The following is a 24546-nucleotide window of genomic DNA, read 5'->3' on the forward strand; positions in this document are numbered from 1 at the left end:
CTGGGGCCTTTATATTCAGACAACACATTTCAAGCTAATTTGGCTAATGCTAAATTCACACAATATACTGTATTTTCCATATCAATAATCTTTGGTGTTTGCATTTGGGCTCATCTGCTCTGACAGTAAGAAAAAACTAAAGTAAGACCTGTATATAAGAATGTAGTTTTTTATATCTGAAAAATTAGTTGTCAAGTTTGGGTGGTTGTTCACATACTGTGGGAGAACTAGACAAAACAAAAATACAGTTTCAAACCATTTATTCTGAAATTATCCCCCAACATGAAAATGAACTGCTATTACAAAGCAGAAAGTTGTTGCTGCTGATTTTTTCTTTTTACCTTTGCAAATCTGTTGTTTAACTGGGGAATCAGCAGCCAATTAAAGAAAGGCATACAAATTTAACAGCAACATAATGCACTTAAAAACAGACATGTCTTATTTGTGAGGAAGCTTATGTTCACATTTTGTTCAGCCCTTTCAGAGGGTGTGTTTTGAATGGATAATAGTGATGCAGATGTAATTAAACAGTGTTTTACGATGCAAAATCTAGCCTCACACATTAGACATCAGTTGCACCAAGACCTCTCTGATACAGTCTCCACAAAAATGTTATGATAAAGCTTCATAAATGTAGAAATAAATGCTGGGCTTTTTGTGTCATATGTAAATAATGTCGTACAAGTTTCATTGTGTCCATCCCCTGTACATGAAGCATTCTGACACAGTGCATCAGAGGTCTTAAGGTAAAAGAGTCCCTCTACAAAACTTAAATTATATTAGATTTTTCTTTATTTTATATCATCATGAATACAGTGAAGCCTTCAACCAAGTTTTGGGTTTTACATTTTGATGGTTTCTTAAAAATAAAGAAAGGATCTACTGATATAAATAATCTCACGCAACGAGGAAATAGATCTAGAATTAATATACGATCAAGATGCATCACTGTCCTCCACAGTACAATTAATTAAGCAGTGCTTATGTGAGATTATTGTGAATAATGATTGCCTCCTCCCAAGAGAGAAACCTGGCAAGCCAACAAACAATTATTACCAAGGGAGAGGATGAATGGCTGACTAATAAGAGAGAGAGAGACAGAGAGAGAGAGAAAGTGCTGCATCAATGACTGGCTCAGCACCACCAGTTCCTGAGAGCTCATCAGATGATTAGTTCAATCTGTGAGATCAGTAGTTTTTCAGTTTATGTGATACTACATGTTGTCATTTAGCCAAGCTATGGGGACATAAACAGGATAAACTGAAAAATAAATGAGCTGAAAAAGGAAGGACTCAGAGGATCACTGGTCCACCACAACATGCTTTTCTGCAGCAGAGTTAAGTGACGATTACCACGAATATTTTAATCCCAACAAATAACAGTGACCCACAGCTTTTTATGTGATTGTCCAGGTCAAGAGACAGCTTTGCGTTTGCAGCTGGTCGGTGATGTGGAAAGCAAACGTGGAAAACGCCTGCCTCTGCATATTCAGCAAAAGCATCAGCATGAACATGTTGAACTAAATTGACCCTGAACCTGTTCAGCAAAGATGAAACCTTCTGTGTGATGAACGTGCACGTGCGTGCACGTATAAGACACGATGAGGAAAATCTCCAGGAGCAGTAGTATAAATGAAGCCTCAATGTTTCCCTTCTACTCTCTCCCACGCACTCTACAATAAGAAAAACTATGTCGCCATGCAGAGGATGATGCCATGTCAGAGGTCCTCACTGTAGATGCTATTTTGTTTGGGCTCTTGGTTTTTTCTGGCATCCTGGGAAACATCTTGGTCATCCATGTGGTGAGATGATGCACAGAGTTCTATTGCATTTGTGAGTTGAGTGTTTTTCTTGGGTTTTTTCTTAGTCTGTCCTGCTTTGACTCTCAGGTGTTTCAGTCAGCCAGTGAGGGTCCGGCTCGGAGACTCCCTCCTTCTGATACCATCTTGGTGCACCTGTCGTTGGCCAACCTGCTGACCTCACTCTTCCGCACGGTGCCCATCTTCGTGTCGGACCTGGGCCTGAATGTGTCTCTGTCTCCAGGCTGGTGCCGAGTCTTCATGCTGCTGTGGGTGTGGTGGCGAGCCGTGGGCTGCTGGGTGACTCTGGCGCTCAGTGTCTTCCACTGCACCACCCTGAGGCGACAGCATGTGGCCTTTGGACCTCTCGCAAATCAGAGGGAGAGGCGGAGGGTGTGGTTCGTTCTGGGCCTGGTGTGGGGGGCTAACCTGGTCTTTTCTATTCCAGCCCTGGTGTACACCACCCACGTTCACGGCAACGCCACCGTGGAGCTGATGGTGATCAGCTGCACCACCAGGCCTCTACTGGGCTGCATCTGGGAGTTCCCATCTCAGCAGCAGGGCTCAGCCTTCGCCTCCACCTCACTGGCTCTAAATGAGGTGTTGCCGTTGGTGCTGATGGTGTTCACCAATCTGGCCACACTTCAAGCTCTGGCCAAACACATCAGAGCCGTCACCTCAGGGGGAGAGGGGGGAGGAAATCATGGAGAACTGGACAAACACGTGTCCACTGAGCGAAAGGCAGCTCATGTCATCATGTCGCTGGTGTCGCTCTTCGTGGTCTGCTGGGCGCTGCAGGTCGCTGCGGTGACATACTACAACCACGACGGGGGACACCACGCTGAGGGGCTGCTGACCGTGGCCCACTTCTCCGCCTCGTTATTTGTGGGCTTCAGTCCAATGGTGGTGGCGCTGGGACATGGCAAGCTGAGGAGAAGAATCAGGAGCATGATACCGGGGTGGTCTAAAGTTCTGAAACGTCACCGTGAGGTCACTGAACAGGGAAGTACATCTCCAAAGACTGAAGGAAAAAAGGGAAAGCAAACTGTTTTTGTTGTTCAAAATGAGAGAAAAATCATAAATGTGGAGGAGAAGATTAAAGCAGGCAAGTGATGCAGAGTGTGATAAGAAAAATAATTTTAAACTCACTTGTTACCTGGACAAAATTGTTGTCATGTATTAATTTAGCTTATTTTGACATGTTTCAATACAAGCAGACATTTCATTGATCTTTGTAGTTTCTTTTAAGATGGGATTTATTCTGATAAAACTGAGTATATCACTTGTACAAATTTTTGTTTGTTTGTGCTGTGAATTCAAGATTATTTTTTATTTTTTATCAACATCACAAACATTGTCTCCATTATATTTTGAACAGTGTATAATGATTTAAAAAATATCAAACCCAGTCCAACCAGTCTCCAATATACAACACAACAAAATAAAAAATAAATATAAGAGGGAAAAATGAGAGACATTTTGATCCTTGAATTGTTGGTCCAATAGCATAAAGTACATTGTTCCTTCATTACATGTTTCACTTTTCCGCAACGTTTTGTAACTAAAATCTTTTGTAAGGGTCAAACAAACAGATCCAGGAATCTAGATGTTTATTTAAGTAGTTACAATATTATTTTATGTTGATACAAACAAGGTATGAAAATATGAAATATGTAGTCAGAAGCCATCATGGTAAGAAAAAAACATTACACTGAACCTACAAAGCATAGTATTAACATTTTGTCTGGCAAACTAAAGGAAACATGTTGCAGTTTAATCTAAATAAAATCAGTTTGGACAGATCTTTCTTTTTCTTTTGACCATTTGTTTGGACTGTTTAATAAAAAGAATTGTACTATCAGCCCTGTCTACTTACTGAGTCATGTAGCATGAATCCTCAGGCTTGTTGGGGTTTTAACACTTTGCCTTTCTATTCTGAGTCACACACACTCACACAAATACACACAAAGGTTTACAGAGATAAATAAGCATTCACACCAATGACCATGAACCTCAGAACTATTAACTATTGAGATGATGGTAGTGATATTTTCAGTATTGTGTGAGCTGCACCCCCAGTGCTGCAGCAGAGTGACCTGCCAGCCGGCAGCTCTGTCAGTGCGAGAGCAAGGACTTGACGGTAGACCGCAGTCTCCTGTGGCCGACTGCCAGAATAGCAGGTGACATGGCGATGAAGATAATGTTGGCAAAACGAGCAATGATCAGGAGGAAATTAGCCGAAGAGCCCTGGTTGTAGTTGAAATAGTTGACGGAGATAATGCTGGTTCCCCAAGAAGCAATGAAGAGCATAATGAGAGCGAGAATCACCTGAAAATCACACAAGGCAAAGAATTGGGGCAGTGAGAGCCACACAGAGATATGATGAAATATGGTCAGTTTGAGTCAAACAATAGAGAAATCTGTTTGTCAGATCTATGAATAAAAGCACAAATCTGCTGTATATCAAAACTTTTTTACTGCTTATCTACATGGCTTCATGAGCTCTTCAGTGACACCCTCCTCTTCCTCACCTTGGCCGCTCGCCTCTCAGCTGGCACTCGTTTGATGACCGGACCGTCCTGCACTGAGCTGCGCATCCTGCCATGGGTGTAGAGGGTGTAGAGGGAGCCCATGTTGGTGATAGCCATCAGGATTATGGGAAGGGTCTCATGGATCACTATAGAGGTGGTGGCATAGGCCAGGCCACTGTAGGTGGAGGGAAAGTCCCACACGCAGCCCAGCAGGGGGCGCGTTGTGCTGCTCACCAGCATCAGTGTCTGAGAGGAGGAGGAACATAGAGGAACAAACACTTATGAACGCACTCACAATAAATGAACTTACTAATAACAAATGGTTCTGTTATTATTGACTTTTTAATTTAATTTGCAGTGTTGATAGAACAGTATATTATCTACTGTATGTTTTTATTCTGGTATCGAAGATTTTGTAGTTTGATCTCTTAATAACTAATGACCATGCCAAGTATTATCAAATAAAAAAAGTATATATTTTTGGAAAGCAACTTTTTCCTGGCTTTGGTAATGCAGATTATTCTTTTGGTCTGCCATGATCTACCAAGTTTATAAGTAATAAATACAGACTTGATATTCACTGTTACACAACACAAGCAGGTTAAAAGCAAACGATTTTCACAGGTTGGAATGAACAGAAACAAAGTCTGTGTGGAAAAGGAAAGAAGTAATTTAAAATTCTAATTTATGAAAGAACCACCTGTAATATATAATGTACTTGATAAAAGGTCTGGATGATGTAAATTTCACTGGAATCACCTCTGTTGTGTTCACATTCCCGTTCGTGGAAAATATATGAGCAGGAATGGAGTAGATAAAGTTGAGGAGCCAGATGAGGGCCATACTCAGCAGCAGGGTGGTAGGAGGACTCCGGGGCCCGTGAAGGTTCCCGCTGTTGGGAGCCACGCGCCTCAAAGTCTGGAAATGGAACGCACTGAGATAGAGCGTTGACCACACGTTGACCGATCGCAGCCACACCCAGACACCCATCAGGAACTGACACCACTCTTTGGATGAGTACAGCTGGGGTAAAGAAAACAATATCTTTTATTTATTATTACTTATTTCTGATTATGACATCTAATTGTTAAATAATAAATATCTCACTACCACTAGATGACCAGTGTGGTAGCTGGTGTGAAAACACACCCTTTGAACTATGGGTAACTCAGTGGTTGATTTTGAAGGCAACATACCTCGAGTCCCATGTCTGAGATAACAAGCAGCGTGTTCCTCATCAAAGACACCATCAGGTTAGACAGCGCCATGTTAATGATGATGATGTCCGAGTTTCGTCCTCCGCCGTGGTCCATAATCACACTCTTACCGATCACCACAACCACGGTGGCATTACCCAGGATTCCCAGCATCACCAGGATGATGTAAAAGGCATTTTGTGCAGGGGACACAGAGACGCGAAGTCCCATCCCCACAAGCCCCAGGTCTTCATTTGGATTTTCTGAGCCTTCCATTGCAACCACTGATTGAACAACCTCGTCTGTGAAGCAGCTTGAACGGCTGATGTAAAACCTCTAAGCATTCTCCATCTTCAGTTTTGATGCATGTCAGAAGAATAAACCTCAGGCTTTGACCTCCAACATGCTGCCAACATCTTCTTGAGTTCAGGTCAGTGCTCTGCTCGATCTTCGCAGGGTTTGTCATTTATTACACTCCTTCTCTGGGCCAATGGAAGAAGGTTAGGTTCTCAGAAAGCCACAAGGCAACACTATTTAATGCCTCTGGGAGCTCAGGGTGCAAGTTAATGAAACACAAGAGATTAATCAGCTTCCCTGAGTGAAATGTGCTTTCTTTGCAACTTCATTCATTATGCCATCATCCTGGGGGAAGTGTAGAAGCCTTTTTGTTTATTTCCATGTATGCAAATGCATGTGGATGAGTTTTCATAATAATCAGAAAAAATAATAGCAAGACAGATACTGCTAATAATACCACTAATTTTAGCGGCATGGTGGTGCAGTGGTTAGTATTATTGCCTTATAGCAAGAGGGTTCCTAGTTGACAGCTAGGATTGGCTCCAGCTCCCCCCATGACCCTCAAAGTATAACTGGTAAAGATAATGGATGGACCCACATGCATATATAATATTAGTAACAGTAAATCCTTCTTCTCATTTTGCACTCAGAAACAAGGAAAAACAGTGAAATTGGACACTGACATCAGACGTAAAAACAAGCTCCCCACTGTCACAGCAGGTATAATGTACACCAATCAAATTGACCCACTACAGATTAAGCAGAGCCCCCATTAGTAGTGTGTGAGGGGTCCAGAGGTTTGATTGTTGCCTGGGCAGCGACAGGTCCTCTGCTCATATCTCAAGCCTCCACTTGTCAGCTATTAAAGCAACGCACAGACTTGTTTTCATACAGTGCTTTTATACACAGCATTTTTTCTATCACACACCATTCACACCATGCAGTGTCAGCACAGCCTTCAGGGGAAATTTGGGGTTCAGTATCTTGCCCAACGACACTTTGGAATGCAGACTGGAGGAATCGGGGATCGAACCACGGACCTTCTACTTTGTGGACTACTCTCTCAATAGCACAATGTATATCTGACAAACTTACAGTATACACAACAAGCTATATATCTCTTTCAAAGATCTTACAATTAAGACATTTGCGCTATATACTGTAAATAAAATTGACATTGACATTTGGCAGTTATGTGTCTTTAAAATTAGCTCAGCAAGGTTTTCCCATCCCTTTCAGCTGACATTTAACACACACACACACACACACACACACACACACACACACACACACACACTTAACAACAAATGGCCAGTCACTTTCAGTCCAATCCATGATATTTTGAAAGAATATATAATTGAGCGTAACCTGTAATTATCCTATGAATCATTTATGTCAAATGACAAGTCATGAGGCTGCAATGGTTGTTTACAGTTTACAGTCTACAGCCACTAGATGGCCCTATAAACATTCAAATACTGAAGCGAGGAACCCTTTTTAAAACAGAGCTTCACGTTCCCCTTTAATAACAAAAATCCATTGGAAACCGTCCCAGTGCAAATATATCTTTAATACAATTTTCTTTTGGTCCTCATTTGATTTGCTTTCAGATACATTTTTAAGATACAATCCTGATCAGAAATTCACAAGCACATAAAGTTATATACGAAGCAAAAAAATATATAATTCACAATACATGTTCACTCTGTGTTCTGTGCTGCACAGAAACCTGATATGAATACAGAGATTGAGTTACTCTGATCGCAAGAGCTGATTTCATAAAAGACACTAAATCATTCCCAGCCTTTACAAACATCACTCCCTCCCTGCGTTTTTATAACTGACTGTCAAATTGAAATCCATCTACCTCTGACTTATTTGCTTAATTTGCTGCTGAAAGTCACGGAAATGACGAATGAAACTCGTCCTTCCTGGCAAAAAAACCATCTTTCCTGAGTTATTCATGATCAGCTTCAAAATGAGAATATTTCAAACTACCATAGTCAACAATAGTGGCACGGGGGCACAATGGTTAGCACTGTCGCCTCACAGGTTGGTTTGAATCCTGGTTCCCGGGGGTCTTTCTGTGTGGAGTTTGCATGTTCTCCCCGTGTGTGCGTGGGATTTCTCTCCGGCTTCCTCCCACAGTTCAAGACATCCAGATTGGGCCTAGGTTAATTAGAAATTAGAAATTCCTCGTAGGTGTGAATGTGAGTGTGAATGGTTGTTTGTCTCTGTATGTTGGTCCTGTGATACACTGGCAACCTCTGTACCCCGCCTCTCTCCCAATGTCAGCTGGGATTGGCTCCAGCTCCCCCACATGACTCTTACAAGATAGATAATGGATGGATAAATAACCAATAATATCAAAAATCAAACTATGATGTCACTCAAGAGGCCACAGGTGGAAAATAACAAGCTGAAATTTGGTCTTTATAGGATAACAGAAATGAGTGTGACATTACTCTGTTGGTCCATACACCATGGTTTGTTGTCTGCAGCCCATGGACACAACTTTGTTACACATATTCTTATTCTTTTTTCAAATCAACACTGCATTCATCAGGATGAAGGATTCTCTGCCTGAGCGAGTGTTGTGCTAACATGGTCCTAGTCCTCTCGCTTGGTATTCAAAGCTACAGTCAATTAAATAAAATATATTAAATATACCTAAAACTTCTAATGTAGAAATGTATTTGATTTGTTAACACAATGTTGTAAAAATGTCTTGAGGGTTAAATTGACCTCTGAATTGATGCCTGTAGTTTTTATTTTCCTTATTTTGACAATTTAAATGAATAAAGATGTGGATGTGAAATGCTGGTGAGTCTGATTATCAGGCCTCGGCAGCTTCTCAGGTAACAGTTCATTTCGGTACTTTAATTGCATACGTTTAACTCTACAACTCACAGGGACTTTTCATGGTTATGGTGACTTAAATACCAAAAATCCTTTAATTTCTCATGTTGATCTTTATTTATAAACTCTATATAAACTATTGTCCCTTGTCAGCTGAGAGAAGTCTCGGCTCAAGCAACAGGTGATGCTACTAATTTAGATTTTGATTCCACAGGGCAGATAGGAAGGTAAACAACAAGACAGCTACAATAATGTAACAGTACATTTTAAGAGAAGGTCGATATTATAATAGTAATGATAATAAATAATGACTGTGAGTAATAATAGTTCCTTATGTTGACGGTAATTACTGTCTATCTTCAGACTCTGCAGCTGTGGATGCTCCTGACTAACTGAACAAATTAACTGTGTCTGGACGAAGTTGGAGATTTTTTTCTTTGCAGGACAAAGAAAGAATCAATTATGCTCTGTATTCACACAGACATTGTGAGGACACAGGGCCGGAGTGATGTGATAAAGCCTTGGCTTAAAATACATGATTACATCCATGTTTTTAGCTGCAGTCTCTGGTTGTTAACCCCACTGGCTGGAAATCTATCAGAGAAACAGGAAATTAAACTACCTCCAGTGAACTGCAATGTACAAATGGAAATTAAGTAAAAAAAAAAAGCTAATGGTAATACAGGGCTTATATGTAACCTGTGTGCAGTGCAGTGCAGCACAACCCGTCACCCAGGCCCGAGCTGTAGACCGGAGACACACACACTTGGCTGCCCGGGGAAAGGTGTGTGAGCCGCATGGAATGAGAGCTGGGAGACAGGTAGACGGAGGAGACGGAGGGCGCTTTGGAGTTTTTTCTCTCCCACTTGAGCCAGTAGCCTTTCAAGCCTTCCTGATGGGCCTTCCACGCTACCTGCACCTCCTGAGGCTGCACAGGGGTCAGCTGTAGGTCGGCCAGAGCAGGCGGAGCTGCTGCAGGAAAGAAAACAAGGAGACATTTTCAGCTGTTAAGACAAGCGAAACGGATACGCTTCGAAAGAATGTAGGAATGATTTAGAAACGGAGATCTAAAATGGCAACTTTAAAAGGTCAACTTTCACAAAAGAGAGATAGACAGAACAGATGTGATGCTTTTCAGCAAAAACAACATATTTTTGTTCACAGATAAAATCATGCTACAATTGAAAACATACCCTCCTGAGTGCATGCCCTCACTGACATGGCTCTTTCTTTTCCATCCACATGCAGAGCGCTGACTGTGACCAGGTATTGGGTGCCCTGGTCCAGGCCTGTAAGTAAAGTAGAATTCTTCTGGCTATGAAACGTCACAGTCCGGACTTGTCCACTCGGAATGGCTCCGTACTCCACCGTGTATCTCTGGACGCGGGCCGGCTGCAGAGGACCCCAGCTCACGCGGATCTGATGAGGGCTGGAGTCTGACACGGAGACCACTGCCGGGCTTAAAACCTCTGCAGCAGGCGCAGGGAGAAGGGACACAGGTGAGGTCATGGCTGCCAGCATCACATTTAGATGAACTTTAATGAATTCAGATGAGATGGAATCTGGTGCTTGAAGTTGCCTGTTTGAACACCTAAATTAAAGCTATCGATCACACTGCAGAAACCAATCAGACTGCTTTGCAGCTGCACTGCTGACCCTAACCCTTATTAAACTGAATTTGCAGACGCGTGGCCTCATGTTGTAGTAAATATCTCTTTAATGGCACAAATATCTGTTTAGAAGAAAACCAACAACATCAAGTGCTCAGCCAGTTGAATTGATTTGTCTCCAGTTTTCCATTATCTACAATGTAAATTTGAATGTCTACAATTCAATGAGCAAAGTCCATATTCTGGGGAAAGCAGGGACAAAACATCAACAGCATTTCAGAATTATGAAATAACTAGGGATGTACCGATATGGAAATTCTTGGCCGATACTGATACCGATATTTAAAACAACAATCTAGCCGATAGCCGATACCGATATTTGTTTATTACTTGAATAATATGAAAAACAGATAAAGTGACAAGTGTAACTTTAGATGCCATGGATGGACATAGACACCTATTCAGCCAAACATTTAACAGTATCACCAGGCCTACTCAAGACATCATCTCAACTGTAAACAGATGCTTGCCCCGCGCTGCGCAGCGTCATTCTCAAGCGCGCAGCCGCCTGGCTGTTCACACCGGACCCGCATTTCTCCGCGCCGGTCAGCCCGCGATTCTCCGCTTGTTGTTGTATGTAACCCGTTCAATGTCGGGTGTCGGGGGTAAATGACGTATTCTCCAAGCAAGCCTTTAGCCCCCCCCCCTCTCTCTTTTTATCTATATGACTGCTTGTGTGGCTGTAGTGGATGGGCAGAGGGGGACATTTAATCTGGATGCCAGATTGGCAGGCTGCAGAAAACATACCAATGAACATCGGCCAATGTTATCGGTGAAAGTCAAGTTTATTACCGATACGCCGATGGCAGTAAACGAGGCGAATATCGGCCGCTACCGATATACGGCCGATACATCGGTGCACCACTAGAAATAACCTTCAGAAGGTAAAATCCCCTGTAAATCATCTTACCAGGAAGTGTGGTGAAGGTCACAGAGAGTGTGTCAAACAGCCTCTGATTGGACTGTGGGCGGAGAGACGCTGTGTAGGTGGTATCAGGCTGGAGGTTTGTCAGCTCCACCCGGCTGGAGTTACCTGAGATGGTACGTCTGGTCTCGGGGTCCGTATTCAACATGGAGTTATACCAGAGCTCATAATAACCTCTGTCTGCTGTCAGAATAGGACGCCACTGCAGTACAGCACTGTGGGAGGTCAAGTGAACCACATGCAGCCGTTCTGCGCGAAGGATTTCTATAGATAAGACGAGAAGTGAGAGAGGGGGGTGTAAATACATAGAAATATATAGAAAATTGGACCAACTGGAGCAAATAATTCTGTAGTTGAAATCCACTTTTTACTGTTTTAAAATATTTTTCTAACACCTGCCATGGAACTACTGTAATGCTTCAAACACACACACGTTGTACTTCTTAGTGACTCATTGACATTATACATTCCCTAGCCCCTTACCCTAACCTTAACAATTCAAACTAAATTACTAACCCTAACCCTAATCCTAACCTAATTTCTAACCCTAACCCTAAAACCAAGTCTTATCCCTCAAACGGCCCATTGAAATGTCCTCACAAAGATATAAATACAGGAACACACACACACACACACACACTTACTGATGATGGCGTTCCTCAGCTCTTCTGTGATGATGTCGATGTTGTCGATGTCCACAGAGTACAGGTGGGACTCCAGAGGAGGTGTCACTGCACGTTGTAACACCTGGTAGTTGCCATGTACTGTGGACACAATCAGCACAGAAACTCCCCTCTCCTTCAGCTCCGTCATAGGCTCGACCACGCTTCCAGGCTGCGCACCATCAGTCAGCCACAGCAGTATCTGTGGTAGGCTCTCCTCTGTCTCTGCCAGGAGCCGCTGGGCCACCTTAAGTGCTGCCACAGTGTTGGTGTCTCCCTGCAGATGGCGGACATGTTGCAGGGCCTTCTGTAGACTTTCCTGACTGTCGTGGGCGTTCAGGTCGAACACCAGTTTTGCGCTTGTGCCCACTTGCAGCAGCCCGACTTTCACATGTCCACGGCCCAATGAGAAGGGCCGAAGCAGGTCGGCAGTGAAACGCAGCAGGTGTGAGAATTCGTAGAGTGCTACACTTCCTGAAGAATCCAGCAGGAGGAGAATATCCCCTTCACAGCAGTCCAACACTGTTAACAACAGGAGGGAAACAGGGAGGTCACTTTAACATGTCAATGCTGTCAGAACATTAACAGGTGAACTACAGATTCTTTTTTTAAATAATGCCTAACTTTTTAAATTCCCTTTTTAATGATCTTAGAAACTGATGTCGTGAAGCCAAGTAGAAAGAATGGATGATTTACACATCCACCAGTTATGAAGCAACACTCATTTAGAGTTGAGACCATAGACTGTTTACAAAGATGAACGGCATGTCTCCACTTCCTCCCATTGTACAAAAATGAAGCTAAAATTATACAGGTGTAGCCATCTGGCGCTTTTAACGTAATTTGTAGGCAGAGTCTGCACAGTATTGACTGTGGTGTGTGGCCATGCTTTTGAAATCCCACTCACACATTCCCTCAACCAAACGCATGTCCGTCTCAGCTGTCAATCATGATGTGTCTCCCATTCTTTTTATAGCATCAAATCAAACTTACTAGGAAAATTTACACTTGAACAAACATCAGTGTGATTAGAGCTACCTTAAATGACAGAGACCATCTTTGAGAAAAAACTATTTGTTTTTGACTTTTTTGTTTGCCCATGTCCCATCCACCAACATGGAGGAGGTGGGGTTTATGACCTATACTGCAGCCATCCTCCAGGGGGTGGTCAAGACTGTTATACAGTCTATGATCTTGACACCGGATGAAGGCAAGTCCAATATTCTCTCTCCTTTCTGCTCTATTTTGGTCTCCACCACCTGGTATGGTTCTGTGTGGGTTTCTGGTTCTGTTTTTGAGTGGTGAGCCTGTTGGCATTCTTCTGCCTGACTGGGCATCAGCTTCCGGTCCCCTGATTCCCCAGCCAGCAATCCTTCACACCTGAGCTGCAATGATCAATCAAATCTCTGCAATCCGGCAGTATATATTGACCGGATCAAGCACTCAAGACTCTGCCAGAATGTTGTTCAACCAATCATCTGCTACCTCCATCTGCTTGCAGCGCTCAGCCAGCACACCCCTGCCTGTCTCAACCTTAGCAATCTCTGTCACAACAGCCACACTGCCTCCATATCCTTCGCTACCGGCACTAAACCGTCTGCTCTCATTAGCAGCCCAACCACCGCATCTCACGATTATTATCTTATCAGCAGATTCTTGATTTTGTAAATAAACTCCCTTATATTCCTACTTTGGAGGAAGGACCTATTTACCGAGTTGTGAACACATCATGTGTTTTGAAGTTGGAATGTGGAAAAAACATGGACACGGTAAATAAAATGTGTTGTATTTTTGTGTTTAGGGAGTCAAACCAACACCTTGACACATCTTTACAATATTTACATATTAGTGAAGAAGGATCAGGTGTGACAGGCATACATATGCTTTAAAACATATGCATACATGTTAATCATAAAAACATCAGTAATGGCTAAACAGTAGTGTTAAGATGCTTTTGAGAGATGGACATACAGTTTGCAACTAATCAAAATGAAACATTTGACAAGTTGATAGTAGAGACAAAGATGATTCTAAAATTATATTAATTGGTCTATGAATTATGATATTTATACCAACTTTCTTAGTTGTTGCTCCAACTTGAGATGGCATTCACGTGAATTTTCCCAGTCGGGAACACATTTTTCTGATTAAGAACGCACACTAATGGCAAGTGAAAATCCTCTTTGGGTTTCTCACTATGTGTGAAACCTTGTACATTACACATTACCAACACAATTTAAAATATAACAATTTCAAGGAGTTCATTTCCACCTTGTTAAACATTGGACCAAAGTACAGACTTTTATACCATTTCCACTACAGCAGCAGACAAGTGTTCACGGAAAGTTTAAACCATGGGGACTTATTAGTTTCCTCTGCTGCCTCCTCAGTTATACTAGATACTGTTGATAGTGATGAATCATCCCGTCGTGACCACATTATTATCTCAGGCATATAAAAAGGGGAGCACTGCTTTAGGATATCTAAGGTAAGACCGATCACATTAATGTTGCACAAGCAGTTAGTGCTCTTGGGGAAGCATTAATATGAAGAATGAGAGGCAGTAGCAGGTGTATGAAGTGTCTTATCCCATGAATAACACCGACAAGCTGAGTACAAGCCACTGCACGGCTCCCACTGTATCAGAATGTGTAAAAAACTTATTACACTGAGAAAACCTGAGCTAGGGGAGGATTTATGACAGTGAGGAAGAAATTGGTCGCGGGAGTCGATTTATCATATGAAACCAGAGGGAGATTTACACTGAAGATAAATCTGTAAAAAAAAATTAAAAAGATGCAGTGCAGGAAGAGAAAGCAAATCCCACATCTTGGTATCTCTCCACCTAAGTGAGCACATACTGGTTTCTCCATCTCACCCATTATCATTTCTCAGAAGCACTTTTGTGGACTAAAAGTCGTCTTACTGGAATAACCTTCAATGGAAAGAATCAATTCTACCTACGAGCATCCCGCACAATCAGATATGTGCATCTGGTCACTCACTCATCTGTTTCTGCTTGAGTGTTTCTGAATTGTCCTGCTCTCTACACATGCATATCAACCTGTGGCACCTGAGGTTCATGAAAATATATGTCTAATACCATAACCTATTATACGTACATGATTAAAACAGTGACAATAGTTCTTATAATAATTTGAATTGAGGACCAGATTCAAAACTATATAGGAATCAATTCACCCACTATAGTCATGCTTAATTGTCCACTATACAATGTGGACAACTGCTTTATCGCGTCTTCTTCCACGTTGTTCACACTTCTGTCTTTCACATCTCCTCTGCAGAACACACCCATTAGTTTATTGCAGCAATGGTCCATGATCATTAAACTTTCATATGGAGGCAGCAAATTAAGCAGTAGGAAAATAAAGAGGAAGGGAGGAAATGAGCGAGAAAAAGCGCAATCAGATGAGGAGGCGTCCGCAGTGAGAGGAAACCTCAATAAAATGAAATCCCTGTGGGAATCTGTAAACACACACACGCACAGCACAGGCTGTACATAAAGATGGACACCGCATCTTCACATCCTCGTATCCAGAAATGAAGCCAAAATATATATATATATATATATATATACACATAAAGGGTGCTGTGATAATGGCATAATTGGTATTAATGAATTAATGATGATAACATGTTATTGATTCATATATGATAATATTATATCAATTAATCAGAACCTCCTAAATCATTTAATATTTATATTTTGAGTGTAATTTTTTTGCCAAAGAAGTGACAAAACACACAAAATTGACTAGGCTAGAGATGAATTTGATTTGTATTTTCTATAAATATCATAGTAACATTAAAACCATATATTCTTTTAGCCATGATAATCTTGTCTTGGAAATGTCTTAACAGGTGACCGAGGAAAAGAGGCAGAACACAGAAACGAGACAGAAAGCTGAGAACACATGGTTGAATTATAACCGTTGATGGAAATGTGAAGGAATTGCTCCATGTTTGCATTCCTCTGAGACGTGCATGTGAATGTGCACATGCAAGTGTATGTGTGTGTGTGTGAGAGAGAGAGAGAGAGAGAGAGAGAGAGAGAGAGAGAGAGAGAGAGAGAGAGAGATATTTGAACATGTCATCTGTCATGTAATTGGTTTCAAGCTGTGCCAAGGCCATATGCCACACTGCAGAGCTGTACAGATGAATGAAAAATATGCACTATCAATGTGCACTGACATCAAACAGACAGATGGCAGACTATCTCTGTCAGATCAAAATCAACGCGGACTATTTTTAAATTCTCTTTTTACACATAAACTGCATGTTGCTTTTTACACATTTCCAAATGAAAAATGAAACCACAAATTAATAAAATTTGCATAAACAATAAACAGTTTACCATTATTTCTAAGATTATGTTGAGGATACAAACACTGTATGAATTAATCCCCATTTTTTTCTGTTACAAGGGGTAGTGAATGGGGCCGGGGTAGTGAAGTCCTGTCGATACGTGTGCTTGACCAGAGAGTCAGTCTCTGTTGTCCATCATGAAGTTTCATAAATGAAATAACTAACTACAGTCAAAGTTTTCGGAAAAATTTACATTTGAACATCAGTTTGATAAGAACAAACTAAAATGACATGTCCATGTCCCGCCATTAACATAAAGTAGGCAGGGACTTTGACCTATAGTGCAGCAAGCCTTGTGGAGACAACAGCTGAATTAGCTAAGCATAAATACTGGAAAACAAGGAAACGTTTTACAAGGAGTTATGTTCTGGTCTACTTCTCGGCTGGAAGCTGTACCATCCTCTATTCTCGGCTGGTTGCCAGGCTGGTATGTGCATTGAAATATCTGTTTCCCTGTTTGCTCTTAGAGAGCGCTAAGCTAAGCTAACCGGCTGTAGGCTCAAGCATGTGACAGACACGAGTCGGTTTAACTAGTTAACAGAGCCTCATTTGTTGATTTGACTGTTGCTTAACCAACAAGCATGTGTGGAGACAGTGTTTCAGTCAGGAACACTTTGTCATGATTTAACCATTTATTGAACAAATGGGAATACAGTTGTGCTTTACGCGGATGGCTCCATTCTGTAGACATTCCCTGCGTTAAACAAATCAAAAGGTGCACATCTCAAAGTCTTCAGATTCTCACTCCCTGGTGAGTTCAAATTGCAGAAATCTTAAGTCATAGCCGGACGCTTCCTTCGTATCCTTTTCCTCTTTTTGGCCTGTAAACAAAGACAAACGTGTCAGACTGCAGTGACCGTGTTGCATCTGTGTAAAATTATATGAACATGTATGAGTTGTATGTGAGCATAGTACACAGTACGTACGTAATTGTCCTTGGCTGACCAATCAGGGAAGGCCTGAGAGTGGAGGTGCTTCTCCCTCTCTGCATGTTCATAATATTTTGCCTGCTCGTCTTTGGACATAGACTTCCACTGTGGACACACAACAACATAAACAAGAGCATAAGTGCACACAGATCCACGTGAAGTCAAGAATTATAGTTAGAGGAACAATTTCACATTTTAGAAGTGTTGTTTTCAAAAGTGCTCGATGACAGAAAGCTTTTAATTCGTTTATCAAACTTGAAGTTTGGTGAAGTTTGTGTGGCACCAAGAGTTTCAAAACATACAGCGCAAAAACACCTACTCTTTGTCCAAGGAGTCTGTTGACAGCCGCACAGTCTGAGTTTTGGAGCTCTACTACAACATTTGGCCTCTGTTCCGTGCGGAATAGCATGAAAGCGTTTGGGGGCTTCTTGACATAGGGACTGCTCTCGTTGTGTGGCTTTGGGCAATACCTTTTATTTCTATGGGAAAACAGTACAACAGAGGGAGAGCATGAATTTCCACTGTGTAAAACTCTGAGGAAAGAAACAAACCAAAAAAGTTGACGAGGATCAAGATACATGAGAATAATTATAAGACATATGAGGTTACTGTGATAACATTTTGAGTCTGGCTTTGTTGTGATCAGCCACAGATGATGAAGCAGTCAGGTGGACTTACCTTGAAACAAAGGCGTTACCTCCCGGGACATTAGAAGCGACAGGAGGAGCTGAATAGGCTGAAACCCCATAAACGATCTTTCTATTTCTATAGAGACACGATCAGGCAGACACATTAGATGACAGAAGAAGTGGGTTTGAAGATACACATAGAGGCTCACAGTTGTGTGTTTGTTTGCATTTATGTGTGAGATACATACATTAATCCAACAGGAACCAGGTTTGTCACCAGGACCTGAGGGCGACTCACAACTGGCCCGTTGTTGACCTGGAGACACAAATACAAGGTTTCAGTAACTTCTTGAAAAAGCTGCTGTGGACTAAAAACACAGCCTGTACATACTTATACCTACCCAGACTTAATAATCCCTGTCCCGATGCTAATATTGTAATCCCAACAAGGACAAACAAAAGATTGATAATCTGTCATAGTTGCTCTGTGGCGTATCCCAGAACTCAGTCAGGATCACTACTCTTAGTATCCATGAATTATTAGTTAATAAGTGAATAATGTTGGGACCTGGTATTTGTGAACTACAGTTCGGCCTACATGTTTAGTCAAATGCTGACACATGTTTATTTGTTCTGGAGAAAAGGGAGAGCCTCCAGAACTCAGTCTCCCAGGGTGCTTCAACTTCACACTGAGGTGTTAAAACTGCCCCTGAACACAACTTTCAACCACTTTGGTCACTCTGGGCCCCATGACCAATGAGGTCACCAGGCCATTATAAGCCCAGTTCCCCCTCTCCTCCTGCTCTTTTCTATTCAACTCTCCAAGAGGAGAAGTGTGGCTCTCCAGCTCACACGAATACTCGGAGAACTCAAATCGTTCAACTTTGCTAACTATCTCTATGGTAATTTAATTTTGGTTATATTTATTAATTTAATTATTGATCAGAGTTCCAAATTTGTAGTTAGTACTTTCATGAGACAATCAATAAATTGGCTATCTTTTCCCTTCCTTTGAAGGGTGGTGCCCTGAGGTAACTTTAATCAATTAAAGTTATTGTTTAATATTACAATTTTTAATATTAATATTCAATATTTTATTCTGATAACCAAATTTATTAAATGCCCAAAGGCACACCATTTAATGGTGCCACGCTTAAGGTATCATATGCACAACCATAAGAAGTATCAATATCTAACCTTACCTGGCTGTGGCTGAAAGGAGCTGCCTGGCAATACATGTAGTTTGGCTGCAAGGCACTTGGTGGCTGGTACCTGGGAAGAGCCGGTCCAGGTGCAGGCATGACTGGCGGCTGCAGGCTAAATGGTGCTGCTCCCAGAGGCTTGTAGTGCCCTGTCTGAGACTGCTGGGGACTAAACATTTCCTCAGCTGGGACATGATAGGGAGGAAGAAGAGGAAAGCCGGTCTGTGCACAATGAAATCCAGGTGCAGGCATGACAGGCTGCTCTAGGCTGAGCGGTGATGCTCCCAGAGGCATGTGGCACTCTGTCTGAGGCTGCTGGGGGACAAAACTTTCCTTAGCTGGGGCATCATAAGAATGAAGAAGAGGAGGGTTGGTTTTTGCAGTAAGAAATCCAGGCGCGAGCATGACTGGCTGCTCCAGTTTGAGCGGTGCTGCTCCCAGAGGCATGAAGTGCCCTGTCTGAGACTTCTGGGGACTAAACATTTTCTTAGTTGGGACACGATAGGGAGGAAGAAGAGGAAAGCTGGTCTGTGCACAATGAAATCCAGGTGCAGGCATGACTGGCTGCATCAGTTTGAGCAGTGCTGCTCCCAGAGGCATGTAGCGCTCTGTCCAAGGCTGCTGGGGGACAAATTGTTCCTTAGCTGGGGCATCATAAGATTGAAGAAAAGAAGGGTTCATTTTTGCAGTAAGAAATCCAGGCGCAGGCATGACTGGCTGCTCCAGTTTGAGCGGTGCTGCTCCCAGAAGCATTCGGCACTCTGTCTGAGTATGCTGGGGGCCCCACTCTTCCTTAGGCGTAGGCATGACAGGCTGCTCTAGGCTGAGTGGTGCTGCTCCCAGAGGCATGTGGCGCTCTGTCTGAGGATGCTGGGGGACAAAACTTCCCTTAGCTGGGGCATCATAAGAATGAAGAGGAGGGTTGGTTTTTGCAGTAAGAAATCCAGGCGCAAGCATGACTGGCTGCTCCAGTTTGAGCGGTGCTGCTCCCAGAGGCATGAAGTGCCCTGTCTGAGACTTCTGGGGACTAAACATTTTCTCAGTTGGGACACGATAGGGAGGAAGAAGAGGAAAGCTGGTCTGTGCACAATGAAATCTAGGTGCAGGCATGACTGGCTGCATCAGTTTGAGCAGTGCTGCTCCCAGAGGCATGTAGCGCTCTGTCTGAGGCTGCTGGGGACCCCTCTCTTCCTCAGTCGCAGGCATGACTGGCTGCTCCAGTTTGAGCAGTGCTGCTCCCAGAGGCATGTGGCACTCTGTCTGAGGCTGCTGGGGACCCCACTCTTCCTCAGTCGCAGGCATGACTGGCTGCTCCATGCTAAGCGGTGCTGCTCCCAGAAGCATGTGGCACTCTGTCTGAGGCTGCTGGGGGCCACACTCTTCCTGAGGCACAGGCATGACTGGCTGCTCCAGTCTGAGTGGTGCTGCTCCCAGAGGCATGTGGTGCTCTGTCTGAGGCTGCTGGGGGCCACACTCTTCCTCAGTCGCAGGCATGACTGTCTGCTCCATGCTGAGCGGTGCTGCTCCCAGAGGCATGTGGCACTCTGTATGAGGCTGCTGGGGGCCACACTCTTCCTCAGCAGGGGTATCATTAGGAAGAAGAGAAGAGTCTGTAATACGTAATTCCAAAACTTGCAATAACAAGTCAAAACCCAAGTTACCGGTGCTCAGGGTAGAGAGGCTACCCTGATCAATCTTTGTGTTTTGGTCCATCGCCTTTGCAGATAATTATTAAAATACTTGCAAATGAAAATTAAGCCAGAATGTTGAGGCTCGCTCTGCACATGTCTCCCTGAGATGCATAGGTAAAGAAATAAGCCAATATCTAAATTGTTTGCAATATATCCTTTGAACATGCCTATGATATAAAGCCTGTGAAGTAGATAGAGATCAAACAAGAACAAAGCCACTTCTCTGCTCACTACTCACTGCTCACTATTGAAGGGACAGCTGCAGGCATGGTGACCCACCTTCTGCTGGAGTGCCATGGTATTCTTATGAACTGTAGGGCCACAACTTTCAGACAGCCAGAGGAAATGCTGTGGTCAGGATGCTACATCAAAACGTGTGGCTCGGTCGTGAATGGTGTGATCTGTCTATTCTAAGACTTTTGCAAAATGGTTCGCTCATAAATTGCGAACATTTTTATGGGAGTCAATGTGAGCCTTCATCAAAGGAACGAGTTACAGTGTCAGTGGTCATAGATCAAAAGAATCTTTGAGGTCTTTGACAGTTGCAAAGGTGATAGATTTCACCTTTTTCAAGCAGGCTCTCTCTCTCTCTCTCTCTCTCTCTCTCTCTCTCTTATTATTATTATTTATGTTGAATCTTATTAATGTAATTGTTTTTCTATTACTGTTTTTACACATTTGCTTTGCAATTATATATTTTCAAATGAATATATTAATATTAACCACCATTAATATTTGTTCAATTGTGTTTACACTGAAATGAAAAGTGTAATAATAAAATATATATAAAAAGATTTGTTCTATTTATTTTGTATATATATTTTCACACAGGTTGGTGTGCCTGAGTGGCACCATGATTCAGCTTTGCTTTTCACGGACGAATAGTGATCTCCCATCCGGATCATTCACAATCCTCAGTTGCATGGATAAGTGGTCCTGTTGAAAGCAGTTGCAATACTTATTAATGTAATATTTTACATTTTTATTTGTTTTGCTAATATGAGTATGACATACAGGGTTTGGATTCCACAAGAAAGACAAAAATAAACTACTTTACCCAGACATCTCCTGACTAGTGTCTGCACCAATTCTGATGTGAATGGTGCAGGTGAGGAGGGCACCAATCCTCATCCTCTTGGGTCATCTGGACCAAGGTCTTCTGAAGCTAAAATCCCAGTTTTCAACCATTCAATATCTTATGTACATGTTAACATCTTTGAACAGTGACTTTGTATGTAAGTAATCACTTGCAGATGCAAGCTGTAAAAACAAACAAATAATATTATAATATTAAAGCATTTACAACTTTTTTTTATAGATATGGTAAAATGGCAGTCAGAAAGGAGAGAAAGTAACGAAGAAGGGAAGAAAGAACAATTTTTGTTGATAATAAAACATTAGAGAAGCAACATTACAATTTTTCAATGAATTGACTTGCCTGTGTTCCAGTGGAAACTCCATTGCTAAACAAAGTTGGATATGAAAAACTTTTTCTTTTATTGGAATTGATGTATCAGGGTCAGCAAGCTGTAAAAGAACAGTAAGAAAATAAGTGATACATGACACTCTCCTGTAATAAATTATTTTATTATAATTTTTCCTGAGGTGGTGGGAAGTTCACTAAACAAAATAAATTCAGGACGTCTCAACATTTACTACAATGATCTTAAGCACGAGTAATTAATAATATGATCTATCTGTAACAATGTAAATGTTACTATAACAGCATCAGCCTGAATACACACATTATAATTCTGGTGCATAGTAAAAAAACTGATCTACCAAACAACAGATTGAATATATATTGATGAGGTACATTACCTGTTCAACACTTTAGTGTCAGATACGCTTTGTCTCTCAGTAGTTTTCCATCCTTTAAGCCTAATAGTCAACTGGAAGTGGCTAAGCTAACGGCCATAGCCACACGATGTTGAGTCCGAGGGGCTGTGAATGCGCCTTGTAGGAAGATGTCAGAGGACATTTAGGCTTCGAGTCGAATTTGAATGTCCCTTGTTTTTTCTGTTGTTAATTGGTAAGTATTTTCCTCCATTCAACATCTTTTCTGTTCATAAACTTCCTACAGACCTTTCATAACAACCTCCCAGTCCCATTTCTTCTTCTAAATTATTTACGGGCAGTTATTATTATTTTTTTTGACCAGCTGGTGGCAATAATGCACCAAATCATTCTTTGCCAACCGCCAATACAAGCCAGAAGAAGAAGAAGTAAACATACGTGTCTGTAGCAATATGTCGATCCAACGTGGCGATGGGGGAGATATAAAAAATGAATAAGGCTTATTCTATCGAAATATAAACACTACAGTTATTATTTTAGGCTCGCTAAAGAGTTACTATAACTTCGATATGAGGATTATATCCCGATTTTTGCAAAGAGAGCCATAGAGAGTCTAAAACATCTTACACACTGCCCCTTTAAAGGCTAGTGTGTAGAATTTAGTGACATCTAGTGGTAAAGTTGCATGTTGCAGCTGAATAACCCCTCACCTCTCCCTCCTCTCCCAAACATGAAAGAGAACCTGTGGTAGCCTTCAGTTGACATAAAAACTGGAAGGTGTTTAGTTTGTCCTGTTTGGACTACTGTAAAAAACACTCCGTAGAGATGATCCACTCCAGATGTAAATATAAAGTATTTCAATACAAAGAGTCCATTCCAGGGTAAATAAACAGCAATTTGTACAAATTTAGATGATCAAACACAAAGTGAAAACATTACTAGGATTATTTTATATTCATGTTCTGCCAATAGATCCCTCTCACCCAAATATTACACACTGCACCTTTAATGTGAGACGATGCTGAGATTTCAGAGGAAATATTGTTCCTCTGAAATCTCTGCATCATCACACATTAACTCTTCAGGACAACAATGTCCAAGTCATAACTTGTTCAAACCTGATCCCAACCTTTTGTATTAGTCAGTGATGATATTTTCATGCTTGACTGTGCTGTGATCTGACTCATCATTTAATATGTTAACAGCAATGTCACTCACTGTCAGCAAAACCTGTGTATTTTTGTACTGGTTACATAGGTGATTTACACAATTAAAGAAACGTTTTCCTTAAGACCAGACTCTATTTACAAAGCGTCTAATTTTAACAATCCAACCCCAAAAACGAGAAAAGAAATAAAATATTTCTACTTGATATGTAAGTGTTAGGTCTTTGTGATGTTAATGTTTAATTCGGCTACAGATTAACGCCTCTTTTCCTTCTTACCTGTGCTGTAGCTCGTGTGAACTCACCTGTGGCAGGTACAGCAGTGTGCATGTCGCTCTGCGGTAACATTGCCCAGAGAAAAACGCAGCAAAGCAAAAAGAAATGCATCCTTCCCGTTCAGCATGAAAAACCATGGGCGGGATAAAAACTAAAGACAGAACAACCAGGTGAAGTATTCTGATCTGGTTCTAACCCACACCGGCGCCCATCACCGACACCAATCAGCCAGTTGTACTCTGCAGGTAAGTTTCTCTCCAGCCGATTCGTGCATCAGTCAGTCAGTCATTAATCCACTCCAGTTTCTGCAGCTTCGTTTCCGCGGTGCACTCACTTCATATAATGTAAAACTGCTTCTCTCCCAAACTATTTCATGACTGTTTCCCTGTGCACAGTCCAGATCACTCCTCCTCCTCCTCCTCCAGCTGCTGAGCCAGGAAATAAAATCACTCACCCTTTTTTTTTTAATGGGACTTTTAATCACAGATGATAACTGGAGGATCCCTGTATTATAACAATAACTGTATTATAAA

The 24546-nt window shown here is 41.9% G+C and overlaps 3 protein-coding genes across 5 annotated transcripts; 1 reads left to right on the forward strand and 2 right to left on the reverse strand.

The window, feature by feature from the left end:
* Positions 1 to 1340: 1340 nt before the first annotated feature.
* Positions 1341 to 3590, forward strand: LOC118104509 (olfactory receptor class A-like protein 4). Its single transcript, XM_035151439.2, has 2 exons — positions 1341 to 1801; positions 1889 to 3590. Exons 1-2 carry the CDS (start codon positions 1715 to 1717, stop codon positions 2909 to 2911), a joined length of 1110 nt encoding a protein of 369 aa, XP_035007330.2. The 5' UTR covers positions 1341 to 1714; the 3' UTR covers positions 2912 to 3590.
* A 287-nt stretch (positions 3591 to 3877) lies between these two features.
* LOC118104656 (olfactory receptor class A-like protein 4) lies at positions 3878 to 5801 on the reverse strand. The gene is made up of 4 exons (XM_035151690.1): positions 5526 to 5801; positions 5089 to 5352; positions 4330 to 4575; positions 3878 to 4126 (listed from the first exon to the last, which is right to left on the reverse strand). The coding sequence occupies exons 1-4, from the start codon at positions 5799 to 5801 to the stop codon at positions 3914 to 3916; spliced, it is 999 nt and encodes a 332-aa protein (XP_035007581.1). The 3' UTR covers positions 3878 to 3913.
* Positions 5802 to 7373: 1572 nt separating this feature from the next.
* On the reverse strand, positions 7374 to 24421 carry LOC118104498 (von Willebrand factor A domain-containing protein 1). 3 transcript variants are annotated; one of them, XM_035151415.2, is made up of 8 exons: positions 24043 to 24421; positions 21833 to 22302; positions 19085 to 21711; positions 18131 to 18198; positions 17932 to 18018; positions 17573 to 17732; positions 17251 to 17358; positions 16942 to 17145 (listed from the first exon to the last, which is right to left on the reverse strand). In XM_035151415.2, exons 3-8 carry the CDS (start codon positions 20795 to 20797, stop codon positions 17098 to 17100), a joined length of 2184 nt encoding a protein of 727 aa, XP_035007306.2. In that variant the 5' UTR covers positions 20798 to 21711; positions 21833 to 22302; positions 24043 to 24421; the 3' UTR covers positions 16942 to 17097. The 3 variants fall into 3 exon arrangements, with proteins under 3 accessions (XP_035007324.1, XP_035007323.1, XP_035007306.2); XM_035151433.1 differs by lacking the exons at positions 16942 to 17145; positions 17251 to 17358; positions 17573 to 17732; ... (2 more) ...; positions 19085 to 21711; positions 21833 to 22302 and adding exons at positions 7374 to 9650; positions 9875 to 10150; positions 11262 to 11540; positions 11921 to 12460 and having other exon boundaries at positions 24043 to 24418; XM_035151432.1 differs by lacking the exons at positions 16942 to 17145; positions 17251 to 17358; positions 17573 to 17732; ... (2 more) ...; positions 19085 to 21711; positions 21833 to 22302 and adding exons at positions 7374 to 9653; positions 9875 to 10150; positions 11262 to 11540; positions 11921 to 12460 and having other exon boundaries at positions 24043 to 24418.
* Between the last annotated feature and the right edge of the window lie 125 nt (positions 24422 to 24546).

This window comes from Hippoglossus stenolepis, chromosome 3 (assembly GCF_022539355.2).
Source record: "Hippoglossus stenolepis isolate QCI-W04-F060 chromosome 3, HSTE1.2, whole genome shotgun sequence".
Lineage (NCBI taxonomy): Eukaryota > Metazoa > Chordata > Actinopteri > Pleuronectiformes > Pleuronectidae > Hippoglossus > Hippoglossus stenolepis.